This window comes from Manacus candei, unplaced genomic scaffold, assembly GCF_025592945.1.
Source record: "Manacus candei isolate 608988 ecotype Guabito, Panama unplaced genomic scaffold, ASM2559294v1 h1tg000107l, whole genome shotgun sequence".
NCBI classification, from domain to species: Eukaryota; Metazoa; Chordata; class Aves; order Passeriformes; family Pipridae; genus Manacus; species Manacus candei.
Genome location: NW_026138155.1, coordinates 697064 through 712173, shown reverse-complemented (window position 1 = coordinate 712173; position 15110 = coordinate 697064). Strand labels below are relative to the sequence as shown.

The 15110-nt window shown below is 46.8% G+C and overlaps 1 protein-coding gene across 6 annotated transcripts in view; it reads right to left on the bottom strand.

Annotated features, from left to right (window-relative positions):
* Window positions 1–15110, bottom strand: part of SLC4A4 (solute carrier family 4 member 4) — a 120936-nt gene that overhangs the window by 19523 nt on the left and 86303 nt on the right. For all 6 annotated transcript variants that reach the window (XM_051769384.1, XM_051769379.1, XM_051769380.1 and 3 more), the window contains 9 exons: window positions 13860–14017; window positions 9866–9953; window positions 8981–9135; window positions 8591–8704; window positions 7701–7875; window positions 4820–4953; window positions 2206–2477; window positions 484–554; window positions 77–265 (listed from right to left, as the gene is read on the bottom strand). In XM_051769384.1, the coding sequence (XP_051625344.1) occupies window positions 77–265; window positions 484–554; window positions 2206–2477; window positions 4820–4953; window positions 7701–7875; window positions 8591–8704; window positions 8981–9135; window positions 9866–9953; window positions 13860–14017 (1356 nt within the window). The remainder of the gene's footprint in view (window positions 1–76; window positions 266–483; window positions 555–2205; window positions 2478–4819; window positions 4954–7700; window positions 7876–8590; window positions 8705–8980; window positions 9136–9865; window positions 9954–13859; window positions 14018–15110) is intronic.

The window sequence follows — 15110 nt, the reverse complement described above, 5'->3', positions numbered from 1 at the left end:
GTGCGTGACTGCTACTCCAAAAGGAAGGCTGACCTTTGCCCTCGGGAAGACTGCTTGGGTGAAAGGAGATACTTACAGTGGTGGGAAAATAGCGACTGGTCTTAAATTTCTTGAGGGCCATGGAGCAGGTGTAAGTGCCGAAGAAGAGGATGAAAGACATGAGGGTGATGTCAGGGACATAGTCACAGCTGTTGCCCTCAAGTTTTCCCCCATATTTCAAGCACTCTTTGGCTGTCAGAGCAGCCCAGTCAATGGTGGTGTTGTCCTGCAGGAAAAAAAGGGAATCACAGAATGATTTGGGTGAGACCATTTTCCTGCTGGTGTCTGACTAAAAGGAGTTATTACTCTGCGTCTCAACTTCCTTCACACATGTCCCCCACAAATGGATGTGACCCATCAAGCTCCACTTCTTTCTCATGATCCAAAGCTCGCCACTGAGACTCTGCAGCCCATGGGATCCGTGCCCTCCCAAGGGGAACTCACCATTTCAGAGGAGGAATAGACCAGCTCATCGTCTGACAGCACTGCTGTCCTGTTAAAGAACGAGCTATTAACTGCAAGAGAGAAGAGAAAAGAGTGTACGGTGAGCAGGATGCAGGAAACAGCTAGGGAGGAGAGAAAATTCCAATTAATAAGTAATTTCTTGACTCCATCAAGCTGTTTGCCACCTCTTTGCTCCAGTAAAGTGAGTCACAAGTGTTGTTTCAGAGAGACTCAAAAGCTTTCAATCATCAATCACTCACAAAACTGAAAGAAAAGGTTAAGTGAAACATAATCCAAACCTAACTGAGGGTTTTTTTGGAGTTTGTGGTTTAAAAAAAAAAAAAAAAAAGAAAAACCACACAAACCAGAAAACCAGACAGACAATATAACATTTGATGGGTTTCCAATATTTTTCTAATGATTTCTGGATTAAACTAAATATCCACAGAACACTCTAATGATTAATTTCAAATGTAAGCACAACCCCCAAGATATCCAGAAAAGCAAAATGCATTTTAGTGTCCAGCACAAACACATTTTTTGAATTAAAAGAAACAAAAAGATGGCAAGTAATCGAAATCAACAGGATGGGGATAATTCCTTTGAAAGAAGGAGCAGCATTCCCTGTGGCAGTGACACGTTTTCCTCTGGCTTTTGCAGCATTAGGAATCATGGATTTGAAATTTCATTTAGGAATGCAGTCCTTGCTGCAAACAGGCTCGCCACCTCCGCCCTCACGGTTTTACTGAGGTTTTGCATAAATAAACTTTTTTTTCCTTTGCTGTCTGGGGAGCCACAGGTGTTTCAAAGGGAAGTGGAGACTTGGCATTGACCATTCCCACCGTCCTGGCTCCACGTCATTCCAATGGAGGCAGCACCAGAGCAGCATCCATGTGTTTGCCAAGATCCTCTGTTTAATAAATAAGGCAGGCACCCGGCTCCAAGGGAACCGGCTCCTGACACCTGCGAGGAGCAGCCAGCAGCTTTTCCTGTTGGACAGGTGTGCTGAGGTAACCTGCAGTTTACTTTGAGCACAGACCAAGCTTCTTACTCACTCCTCATTGTGTGTAGGATCCAAGGAGTGGTCCCTGCTTCCCTAATGGCACAGCCAGCGTTCCCTCTGTTTGGATTTGGGTTTTGTTTCCCTTTGTTCCCGGCTGAGTACCCAGACCTATACATACAGGCTCTATCCGCCGTGCAGCCCACACTCTGGAGATAGGCTGCCCTCTGGATACACTTCCCTTCCGCTTAGCAAGGAATTGTTTGTGCTTTCCCACTCATCCATGCAACCAGGAGGTGGGAACCACCCATGTTTGGGTAACACCCTGAATAAATCCAGCTCCAGCACTTGAAACAGGAGTGACCTGATCTCCATGGCAGTGACATGGCCGCCACTTCTGCCCCTTCACGGAATTCTCAGAGGAATGCCATCTGGAACTGACAGCCAGAGGGAAGCAAGGAGACAAGGGTGCAGAGAAACTTCTCTACTGGTCATGCTGCTCACAGGAGGAGTCCCAGGAAGGTTGGCTACACAAACATTCCAGTTGGGACATACAGTGAAATTCACCCCTCAGTTTCCAAAAAAAACTAAGATAGGGTATCTGAAGACAGCCAATAAAGAAGGAATAATCTACCTATTATCTGGGCTGCAGCACAAAGGAAAAAGAGAGTAAATGCCACCTGCTACCTGCAAACTGGAGAGGTAATGAAACACTCTCTTACCTGGATCTACTGGTTTACAGGCACAAGAGTAATGTGTGATATAGTCCACCTTGAACTCGGAGTTGATGGGATAATGATCCGCCAGCTTGATCATCTTCTTGAAAGCATCATAAATGAAGATGAAGCTGATCAGGGAGGAAAATCCTTCTTCAGTGAAGCGGGTGAAGTACTTGACCAGGAAGCTGGCATCAGTGGCCACGAGAACGAGACACTGGAAGGCTGACCAGAGGCCGATCCAGAGGCGGAACTCCAGGTAGTCAAAGTCATTGTCCCTGCAACAAGACAGGGGTGGTAAGAAAGGAAAACATCGAGTTAGACAAGATCAGGAAGTACAAAGCAGATGTTATGTGGAATGAAGCTGTGTCGGGGAAGCTGAGACAGGACATAAAGAAAAGGTTCTCCCCCCAGAGGGTGGTCGGGCACCAGAACAGGCTCCCCAGGGAAGCAGTCATGGCACCAAGCCTGAGAGAGTTCAAGGAGCATCTGGACAATGCTCTCAGTCATATGGTTTAGTTTTAGGTAGTCCTGCCAGGAGCAGGGAGTTGGACTTGCTGATCCTTGCGGGTCCCTTCCAACTTGGGATGTTCTGTGATCCTGTGACAAACCCTGGTGCCAGGACTGGCAGGCTGAGGAGAACCACGGAGCCAACTGTACTGTTCCCTCCTGGGAATGATGGCCCTGTGTTTGCTGCTCGAGGCTGCAGTGCCATGCAGGCACAGAGTCCAAAGGTGGGCTTTTAGGAGTGAATAAGTGCCAAAAGGGGACACTGGCGCAGATAAGGACGTGGCAGGGAGGTTACTGTCTGTTCTGGGAAAGGAAGGGAGTGGGAGGTACTGGGGCTGGCAGCCCCAACCCTGGAAGCCAAGGAGCCCTGGTCTGGGAGAGGGTAAGGAGCAAGTAAGAAACAAAGTGATTAAAAAAAAGAGAAGGAGAAAAAATAATAACAAAAGACCCCAGTGACAGCTTTGAAATATCTGGAGTCTGTGCCTGAGGGGGCAGGAGCTGCCATCCACGTGAAAGCGGCTGGTAGGAGCCCAGGTACACCCTGGCTGCACACCACTGAAGAACTTCAAAGACTTTCAAGGTATATTAGTTTGGCTTTTACCCCTCAAATTCCTGCAGCATGTCTGAAGCTGACAGAGCAGGTGGAAAAGCACTGTGTCCTGTAGCATCGATCCCCCCATGCTGGCACCATGGAGCACCTAAAGCCAGGCACATGTCTGGGTCCACAAGGTGCTTTTAGGAATCCCTCCATAAACACACACACACACACACACACAAGTCACACTTCAAATGAGTCAGTAGATGGGAAGTCTTTCTAATTCTGCTCCCAGGAGGGAACAGCACGTTGTGAATAGGAACAACCACAAATGCATTACAGAAAAATCACAGTCCTCGGTTCCAATTTCCTTGTGAGAAAGGCTCCCTTTGAAAACTCCTGCCTTTCTGCTCCGGCAGGTTGTTAGGACAATGGCTTTTATAACCACCACCTCCTCCTCAGGTTAAAAATAACCACCTTCTCCCTGCCAAAACAGTACAAAGTGCTTTTCCATCTTCCTTTTTTCCTGCTGTGTGCTGCACCTGGGCTGTGCCATGCCTGCCACATGCCAACAGGTGCAGCATGCCCATTCCTGACTCTATTCATTTATTCCACCCAAAATAAGAAAAGAAAGGTGCTCCCCTCTTGTTCCACTGTGGAGCTCGCAACCCTTTGGCAGCTTACAGTTTCCCTCTCTGGGATAATCTAATTTTCCATCTACTTTTCCTAGCCCCTATCCCTCTCTATGTGTAGGAACACAAGTCCTGCACAACCTGCAATGCCATGAACATGGGCTGCAAGGGATTTGGGGTGTATTCTGTGTAACCTAAAATGATCTCCTCGCAAAACACAGGCCCAAGGATCAGCAGTCCTATGCATAAAATCATCCATGACACCACTGATTCCCTTAGGGATTCCTGTGTATTTTCCTGGTATTGCAGATGTGGGACTGGTAAATGAGCACACCTAACAAAATGGGCTCCCTTTGGCTCTGGGTGTCAGCTATCAACAAAGGGGAGGGAGCAGAACCTCTTTATACCAGTTAAATGGAAAAAATCCAAGAGCCTTTACTGCAGGAAAGCTCCACTGCGGAATTCTTGGGGCTGTTTCTATCACAGGCACTTTTGCTTTCACAAATGACAGTGATTATTTCAAACTATTAGAGATTTAAGGCCAAATTTTTGGTAACCTTGAGACCCGCAGGATTTCGTTAGTGAAGAGCTGGATTGATTTCTTTGCTCGTATGGGAAATCGAGAGCAGCCAGGGAAGCAGTGGCTGGGAGGAGCAGCACACTGTAACTAGAGCAAATCGCTCATGGAGGACTGAACTGGCCAAGGATTTCTTTCCAGGAGGCCTCACGGAGACAGGCAGCCACACACCGGGCAGCGCCCTGGGACATGCGTGCCGGGAAAATCCCTGATGTGATTGCACTGGATCTCAAGAGGGAACAACGACACGTTTCATTTCGTGCACTAAATCCCCTCCTTCCCCACCGCCAGGCAGTTCATTCTCTGGCTGGGATTTCATTACCATGGGACATTCCTCCCCCCCGCCCTCTCCCCCCACGTACTCACTTGCTGAAGTTGAAGAGGAGCCGCTCAAAGACCAGGACGGGCCCTGTGCTGCTCAGAATGGTGAGGGGCTGACCAGCCAAAAGGCAAAATATGGCGCCGGTGACGGCCGTGCCCAGGAAGCTCTCCAACACGCCCTGCGGACGGACACACAGCACAAGGGTCACTTCTGCTGCAGAACCCTTTAGAAATGAGCAGTTCTGCCGGTGACCGGCCGTGGGCTGCAAGGGAAGAGCATCCTCTGCCTCTCCTGCAGCTCACACTGAGGTGTTGGTCCCACACAGTCCACAGTTACTCCGGATAACCACCAACCCCCCTTGGATATCTGAGTTCCACAGGTTATCAATGCTATATATTGTATCTTATATTCGACAAGGGGAGGAGAGCGTTTTCAAGGACCACTTAAAGGATTTCAGAACTCCTGGAACATTCAAGGGCAGGCTGGACGGGACTTGGAGCAACCTGGTCTAGTGGAAGGCGTCCCTGCCTGTGGCAGAGGGGTCGGAACCAGACCCCTTTGTGGTTCCTTCCAACCCAAACCACTGTATCATTCTATGATCTTCCAAGCCTTTGACAGTAAAGAGACATATCTGTGTGACTCCTCAAACAGCTGTAGCAGAATGTGGCTACAGGACGGCACCAAAATCCCCCAGGTCAACGGACGTGGGATATTTTCTCTCTCCAACTGAGCAGACATTTCCTAGATAAACAACCTGCCTCTCTTTCAAGTCACTGGTTTAGTAAGTAAGACACAAACCAAACAAGGTTGTTTCACCCAGCAGCCACGTGTTAAGACCCAACTTCATCAGATGTCACCAGCAAGCCATAAATTCCATACTTAACGAGCTCTACAATTACCTTTGGCACGCGTGGCAAAGCAGCTTGGCTGGAGAAGGATAGAACAGCACACTTGGTGCATTCTTGGATTTTCGTGTCCAGCTGTAGCTGGACAATGTCTACTTTTAAAATGAAAAATGTGGATGAAATATAAATGGCAATAAAATGTGATTACTGGCCGAGTGTGCAGAACGTGCTGATCTTACCTCATTTACTCTTAATCTATTTACACTTGACTGAGTTTTAAAGGAGTAATAAGAGCATCATCTTCTACTGAATAGGACATGCAGCCATCAGTATTATCCTCTCCAGGAACATGTTCCCAACAACCCTGGGTGGATTTAACCCCAGGCTTATTTGCATGGCTGGAGCTGTGTGAACCAGCAGCCTCATTAATGCCACACATGTTAATTAACAGCACATGCAGATCCTTCCTTCCATCCATGATACGCTGCAGGGATGGGGCTGCAGTTTTCCTGACTTATCAGGGGTATTGCGAAGAATTTAAGTCCAGTTTTGTGTCTCTCTTCCTTGGAAAGACACAAATCAGTGTTTACACTGAGAAAAGTAATATTTGCTGGTTGCCTCTGGGGGACTTGTGAGGATGAGCCGGTTGCTCCTGGGGCGAGGAACAGCATCCACACAGCCGATCCCCTCCGCTCCTCTGGCATTACTCATGGAGAGGGCCCTTGCGGCCAGCGCATCTGGAATCTCTTTTCCCTACATTCTTCCACGTGTCTGAAGCTAAGAATAGTGTCCTTTCACAGAAACACAGAACTCTGGAGTGAGCTGTTAAGGAAGCACCGGCCGGAGCAGCTCCCGGGACAGGCAGCAGGGACGGGCCGTGCTCAGGGCCTGTCCCAGCAGCAGCCACATCACTCTTTGCAGCCAACAACACACACGAACTGTGATGTGGTAGACACAAAAATACTGTTTCTCTTTTTTTGCTACCTGATAATACACGTTCATGGGATACAAAGGTAACAAAAGAGGCTTTTGGCCACTCACAATAAAGCGATTCTAAACTTGGAATCGGGTAACATTTCCCCTTTCTCCTCCTAATTTAAAGACTGCACCTCATTCAGAAGCAGAGCAGACAGGCTTTGCTCTGCTACCCAGTGACAGCCCAGTGCTGCTCACTGATGGGTCCCAGAGGCCCCTATGTTCCTGACTTCCATGAGTCTCAGAAAAGGCAAACTGTCAGCACAGGGGAGAAGGAAGTTTGGTACTCCACAGGCTGCTGGATCTTACTCTAGCCTGTAATTCATCACAGGGAAGCGCAAAGTTCCAGATACACGCCCTCCTTTTCTATGTTTAACTTAATTAAACCTGCTTAAATTAGTAATTTAGTCACTGTCACTACAATCTTAATTATTGTTAGGAGATTTGATGTGGCTGCACTGATTCTGTCTAAATACAACCTCCTATTTTTCCTATTATTCCACTAACATGAAGCCCCTATGGCATTGTTAATGCAGAATCCCTTTCTAGCCCGAGCTATCCTTTGAAGCCCCAACTCTTGCCTTGTCCGCTGATTCAGCCTGTCCATGGATAGGCCAGCTGGTTCTCAGGATCTCCCACTACTTCAAAATTCATCTTTCTAAAAACCTTACAGTTCTCTCTTCTCTCTTGTTTCATATCTCCTGATTTACTCGCTTTCCTATGAATTTTAGGATGTTCTTTTCACCAGAGAGACAGAAGCCCAGGGATTGTAGGAGTCAGGCAGAGGATTCAGACATGGAAAGTCTGAATCAGACTTAGCAAACTTATTTGGACTGAAATGGTACAACTGAGAGTAGATCAGAGAACTTCTCTCTAGGGAAGGAGTAAACACCTTCTCCACCTCCTGGCCTGCTTTTAATCACCATTTAAGGTAACTCCTGTACAATCTGTCAAAGGACAGCCAACGACAGCAGAGAAAGCAGTAAAAACACAGGACAACTCCATTATTGTATCCAGAATTCCAGCTCTGTGGGTGCCCAAATGCTTCTCTGACTGGACAGTAAGAATGAAATGCTGTTTGTTGGTTCTGAAAGCTCTTGCTCACCTGCATGTTCTCCGTAGCATCCCCAAGCAATCCCCCAAAAGTGATGGCGTTGGTGACAGTGGCCAGGTAGATAAAGAGGATGGCTGAGAGGGCCTGGATGTTTAAAGCGTCGTAGAAGTCGCTGGCGAAGAACGGTGCTTTTCTCTTTATGTCTTTGATCAAGCCCCCACAGAATCTGCAAGGACAAGAAAGAGGAGACTCGTGAAAAATGTTTTACAGTGAAAGTCACCATGATAAGCCATCAGAGACACTGCCAGCAATGAGGTATTATCTCAAAGGAGTGAGATCACCACATTACACACAGTCTTACTGCAGCTGTGGTGATCCAGGAATATCAGAGATAATGTTGTAAAGAGAGATAATATCTTGAACATGCGATGCAGCTGGAAAGAGACAGATTTCAGGAACACAAGCCTTGCTAAAACAGACCACTACAGTTTGCAGTTCAGGAAGCTTGTCTGTTGGGTTTTTTTCTCCAACTATATTAGTTGATGTAATAAAATAGATTAACTCTGGTCTACATCCCTGACTAAATTTCTCCACATGGCAGACACCATGGCTGGGCGAGCCAAACAATCTGCTACATGGAAAAATGCTTCAAATTGTTAACCAGCAAAAGAACTGGACGTAAAAACACACAGGAAATAATCTTGGAGAACAAGGGAACTCACTTGCAGACATGCCTTTTTGTATGATGCCAGACAAGACAGCATTTAACTCTTAAAAACTCCACGTGGCTCTGACGTTGCCAGCTTGAAATATGTTTCTGTTGAGCCTCTTGTTCCCCTGCTCACAGCTCCCCACCAACACCAGGACTGCTCTGACATGGTGGCAGACAGGTACATGTCACCTTCTGTCCTTTTTAATGACTGTTTAACCCCTGGACCCACCTGCCCGTGCGCTGCAGCTCCTCGCAGTCCCCGTGGCCCCCGCCGCCGTGCCCTCCGTCGTGAGGGGTGTCCCCGTTCATCTGCAGGTTCTCCCCACCCGAGTACATGTTCTTCCTGGGCAAGAATGTGGCATGTCAGAAGGACCAAGCAGAACACAGTTACATTGTTACGTGCCTGTATCACCTTAAAAGGTACAGAACTTCAGGAACATCCTCCCTCCAGCTACTAAGGAAGACCTGAAAATACCTCCAGGACTTTCTAAATATGAACAGACAGCTGCAAGTCACTCAATAAATACCCCTGGTGCAACCAAAGCACCGGTTCTTCCCATCACCTTTTCAGACCTGATGCACACTGTCCTTCATCATGGACACTGTCTCCTGCTATTACCTCTTATCCGAAGAAGGGAGAGACTTGGGAGGCTCTATCCTAATGGCTGGATCCCATTCCCCAGGGGGGAGCACAATGACTTCATCCAGAAACTCATCGATGCCCGCAATCAGGTCCTGCCGGTCCTTGGCTTTATAGGCAATGTCGTGGAATACCTGCAAGGAAAAGAGAGATTTCACATGGAATAGGTTTGCATTTTCTGTAGCCCAGACTCCAGAGGCAGCTGCCTAGTTATATTCTACAAAACCAACTTAATTCCTTCTCAAAAACCTCTGAAGAAGTATCAGGACATTTGGCATGTGGAGGTGTGACCCTCAGAAAAGCCCCTTCCTTCAGCTGGACAATGACAGAGATTCTTTCTTGCAGGCATGTTTCTAATTTTAAGCAAAACATACATTTCTAACCTTTAAAAATTTTACTAAAGCAATCATGTATTTCTTTATCCAAAAAAAGAGTTTTCCTCTACAGAAGGAGTTTCAATTTGAGAAGACACTTTTACAAAGCCGCCTACTTAGTCTATCAAACCCAGGCTCATTTTCAACTCTGTGACATAGAAATAATGACAGCACCTGAAGCATGGCTGTGGGATACTGGGATGGTGGAATGGGACACAAGGCACAGACCACGACAGAATTAATTCAACAATTAATTCACAGTTGATTTGCAAGAGTGACTGCCAGCAGGAAAACACACGCGGTGCACAAACGCCTCCCCTAGTCACGCTTTTACAAAACCATGAGGCCAGAGGCAATAACTATGTCCACAGATGGAATCAGGAGGTGACATCTGGATATTCCGGCTTTACGTGAATGCTGACCAGTCTGGGGAAATGGATATCATTACCTGGGAGAACCCCTTTTCTGTGGGAGATGCCAAGACACCTACCTCATCTGACATCAGTGTGGCAATGGCTCGGCCGATCTCATGGTAGGACTTTGCTTTGCCCTTCGGTCCCAGCAGAATGAAGAGAAATCTGACAAAACCAAGAGATTGTTCCCATTTAGTATGGCAAAGCAAATTGCTTATTATTTATACAACATCTAGACAGAACTATGACTTCAAAAAGTTGTGGTTCTTGTTAGGGATGCAGAGGCTGCCAGCGGCCTCCAGCTACCTCAGGAGCAGAGGTTACACCCTGCGGCCCATCATGTCCCGAGCAACACACAAAGCCTGTCCACCTCCACAGGGACTTGTTTCATGGAACCACAGAATAGTTTGGGTTGGAAATGACCCTATGATACTGAAAAGCAGCAGAAACAAACCTCTTAACACCAATTTGAGGGTGTTAAAAAGGGCATTCTTTGTTCGGTGCTGGACGTTCAGAGGACAGCTCCTCTAATCGAATGTGCCAAATGACAGATAGACAGGACTCTTTATTACACAAAGCATTTACATATTCATTAGATAGTCTTGCTTAATGCATATTCATTCATTAGGTTGCTTTATATAGTCACATCCCTACTGGAAGTCCTTTTTTGGTCCTTCCGGGTCTTCTTTGTCATCTGGACCTCAGTTCAGACCTCAGCATCACTGTGTTTCACCAAAAAATGTAACGTTTGTTCTTTATCTTGTTTGGGTACACAGAGTTTAGTTTACATCCTGTTTGTTTGAGTTACATCCCTTATCTAATTCTCTAGGACTTCTCTAAGATGATATTGCTCCTTATTTGGGCACTCTGGGATACCGTGAGTAAAGTTTCTATTTCTCTTATCACCTAAATGCCATTTAGTTCCAACCCCTGACATCTTCCACTAATCCAAGTTGCTCCAAGCCCCATCCAACTTGGCCTTGGAACCTAATTTCTTACATAATCTCTCTGCACAGCAACTACATCCAAGTCACTGCTGATGAGCTGGAAAAACACTATGATATGAAACCTTTGTCAGAGCAAACACACAGATGAAATAACCTCACCAGAAGTACCTCTCCCATTCCAAGCACTGGATTAAGTATTATTTTAGCTCCCTAAATCAAAATATTGTGAGGTACTAAGTCAAATGGCTTATGAGGAGTATTATATCCAAACAAGTAGACTTTCTATTTAAAAAATTTAGAGTCCTATAAAAAAAAAAAAGGCAGCAAGTGATAGGACAGGATCCATAAATACATACTGATTGGCATTACTACATAACACTTCTTACTCGAGTTCTTCGCAAGGCGTTCAAGTGTTTTACTTGAGGTTCACGTGGAGGTGAGTAAGCCACACACACCCAGGTTATGTCCCCTGCTCTCCTCCCACCTCCTGGAACTTTCCCTGTTTCACCAGCTATTATAAAACAACATTCAAGACAAACTGTTCCTCAGCCAACTCTTTCCAAACTCCAGGATGCAACTTAGCCAAATATATGAATTTTAAAAAAGGAGTTCATAACTTCAGGAGTTGCTGCTTGGCATTCTCTCGGTGCTCTGGGGGAACCAGGCATTTTCATAAGTCTTCTGCAATAATTCCATCAGCTGGATCTCTTCCAGCACAGAGCAGCAGCACCTGAATGCTCCTGCATTACTAAAACACTCTTGGAAAACAAGCAGTATGTGGCATTTTCCAAATTCTTTGTCCTAATTCAGCAATGGGACGTACAAGCCCAGTAACCTTGGATTAGGGGGTGGACACCCTGCTATGGTCAGTCCAGGAGACAGGGTCATCCCATGTCCCATCCCCTCATCCTTGGCCCCTAAACAAGAAAAAAAAGAGGAAGAGCAACTAAACCAAGATGCGAGTCCAGCCTGCTCATCCGTGCCTCCAGTCTGCAGCAAGAGCAGCAACTCCATAAGGGTTAAAGGCACCTGAACAAAGGAATGTCAGACAAGTCCTAGAGGAAAGGTGCCTTTGCAGTGAAAAGCTTCAGTCAGGAGGCCTGGGAGGAGAACCTAATGTTGCATCTGCCACATGCTTCCCAGGTGACCTTTGGGCAAGTTACTTCACTTCATCTGAGACCTGCAGACACAGGCCTTTCCCAGCACTGCACACCAGACTGTGCAAGTCTGTGCAGTTTATCTTCACAAACATCTCCTCCTTGCTCATTCCCCTTCGTTTTCCCCATTATTATTCCATTAACCAGCAGCCTTGAACGAGGGACTGCCCATTTCTCTGAGGAAAACACAGAGCTCCTTCTCTTGTGCTGTCTTGGCAGCAGCCATGCCCAAGCCATGCTGCAAGCTCAGGGTTTCTCCAAACGAGGAGTCCTGAGTGCTGTGGGATTAAATCAAAGGTTTTAAATGGTTTTTATCAATCGGACCAGTAAAAAGGAAGTTCAGGAAAGGCTGGGATATCTCAATTCCTATTGGATCTCCCTGATTTTTATTACTAGGGCTGTATGAAAACACCCGGTGGAGATAATTTTTCTGGGGAGTTTGTGAGATCTTCCTGGTTTCTTTTAAGTAAAAATTTGCTTTTAAGTAAAGGAAATACTTAAAATGCTTTGCAAGAAACCATGAAGGAAAAAAGTGCCCAGCTTGGACAGTGTAGTGTCCACAACTTTACCAGGAAATCGATAATTTAACAAGATAAGAGGAGAAGCCCCATGGGAGAGAGGGGTGGGCATGCCAGAGGCTCCAGTTGCAGCATCCTGTGGAGTCTGCGGGCTTTAAGTGCAGGTTCACAGCAGGAACCAGGGCATGGGAGGAGATGCTCCATCACAGCTCCTCGGGCCCTGAGGGGATTTCCTTGATTGAATTTCGAAGGATGCAGCCATTGCAAATGGCTCTTCATCACTCATGAAAGCCATCTAATGAGCCTCCCTGCTTTGATTAGGGCCAGCATTTGCTTTGGAGGACAGCAAATGGATAATACTATTTCCTGGGAAAAATGCTGGCATGGAAGGACATATTGCCTTGATTAACGCTATTGAGTCATGAGGCTGCCCAGCAATCCTGGATTCAACTTCCCAGCTCCCACCACCACAGCAAACAATACCTAATTTTACATCTGTGGAAAAGCACTCAGAGGCGTGTTTAGAAAACAGAGTCAGTGGGATTGCACTTGGGAGCTGAAATAGTGAAGCACACAGAGCTCAGGAATGCTGAGGAATGAGTAACCTGCTACAAAATGAAGCCTCTTCTGTGTCCCCACACTCCTACCCGAATACCCAGCGTGTGCAAACAGTTGTTGACGTGGCTGTAAGAAACCACTTCATGAAAATCCAAGACATACAAACACTGCTACTACAATTAAAGGGCAAAGCTAGATGCTCTCTTCCCTTTGTTTGGTACACAGAAACAAGGCACAGATTATTCCAGGAGCCGCGTAACTTCCATTCCGTGCAAGGGCTGTGATATTGCTATGAATTCACACAGGGCAGCTCAGACAGCCAGGCATATTCAAGCAGTGACTTCAAATATTTAAGAACACAAGATACATTGTGGTTTGTGAGACTCAGATCAACTTGCAACACGAGTCACAATAAATAAAATATTTATCTGACATTTTTCCCTCAGCCATTATGCGTTACAAATCCACCAGCCCCAACAGAATTGTATGTCTCAGATTATCCAAATATATTTTTGCCCCCGCAGGGACAGAACTGAACCTTCATCTGATCTGAGCTGAAGAGGAACAATATGTACAGCAAAAATGTGCAGAGGGAATCTGAGATCCGTACAGAAAGGGCAGGAAGAAAGCCCCAGGTGTTAAATGTGACACTGACAGTGCCCTTTACTACTGAGCTGCTAAGTTTCTGTAATGCTTTACTTATAACCAAACTCAGGACCTGAAAATTATGAAGCAGCATCAGTGAGTTTTGTTCCTTTACGCCACCAATCCTGACCAGTATCCATGTCACAGCACGGAAAGCAGTGGATAAGACCTCCTTCTGGCCCCGTGTTTTTACTGTGAGAGGTTTTTTACTTTGAGAGGCAGGTCCCTGGGGGCTGGTTCCCTTACCGGGTGGGCACAGGGACCTCGGTGAGCGCTCCCAGCATGACGGCCTGCTGCAGTCGCACGAAGGCGATGAAGGGGTTCTCCAGGAAATCCACCTCCCCCACCAGCACGTTGGAGGCCTCAGCATCACGGGGCAACTTCTTCATGAATTTGTTCTTCAGCTGCAGCAGTGAAAGAGGAAGGAAAAGAAAATTGAGTGGTGTTAGGCATGTTCTTCTCGTACTTCCGTACTGCTTCCCTGCACCTCTGTACTCTAAGTGCACGCACTCCGCAACGCACATCCTCAGGCTGACAAAGGTCAGCTAATTCCAACTCTGGAGAAATGTCATCAACAGGGAATGGGAGAACGCTGCGGCAGCAGCCACTGAGTTCTAAAAATCTGCCTCTGCAAGACACCTTTGTCTGAAATTCAGCAGCAGCAGAATTAATTTGGAGTTGGAGGCTTCTGAAAGCCCTGCCCTTAGCTGGTTCCCAATCTGCCCTCTCTCCCTGGGTGACCTCTGGAGATGCTCTGTGTGTGCCTGGTGAAGGGTGAATGGAGAGGGAGGATGTACTGCCAGGAACACTAAGGGGGCAGGGACTGGGCTATGAATCCCTAATGAGTTGTACCAGGCAACTCAAGGAAGGAGAAAAATAGAAAAAGTCTCAGGAAAAGGCATCAATTGATTAAGCAGGAAGAAACTGCTGGAACCATCCTACCCCTGCATGCTTCAGTCAGGATCATCACCAGAGGAAACAGTAAATAAGCATCAAGGAGCTCTGTGGAGGAAGCCTGGAAAAGTGCTACCAGTTCTTTCATAGACAGTGTTTGGGAGGATAGTGGTGATTAAAAAAACAATGGGAAGGTTGCAAATCCACTTGGCCACGTTGCTGAACAAGGATGCTTCGGCAATACCAGGTCTGGCTTGAACACATGGCCCAAACCCAGGTGATTTTCTGAGCCAGAACTGACCTGCAGAGTCTCCACTCCTGTGACTGCCCAGCTCCCGATGCCAAAGGCTCTGGCCCCTTCAGTCTCCCCTCGCCCAGCACAGCAAACTACCATGACTAATTTCAAAGAGCTGCTATTATAGTGGGGGTTTTTAGCTCCAAATGAGTTTTACAGCACCACTCACCACTTTCTTAAATCATTTATCAGACAAGTGATGGGAAGGGTGCAGTAAGCACTTAAAATCCATTTGAACCGTTCTCTGAAGCAGCTTTGGAAAGATTTAAGTCCTCGGCAGCACTCGGGAGCAGGGAGCTTCACCTCCC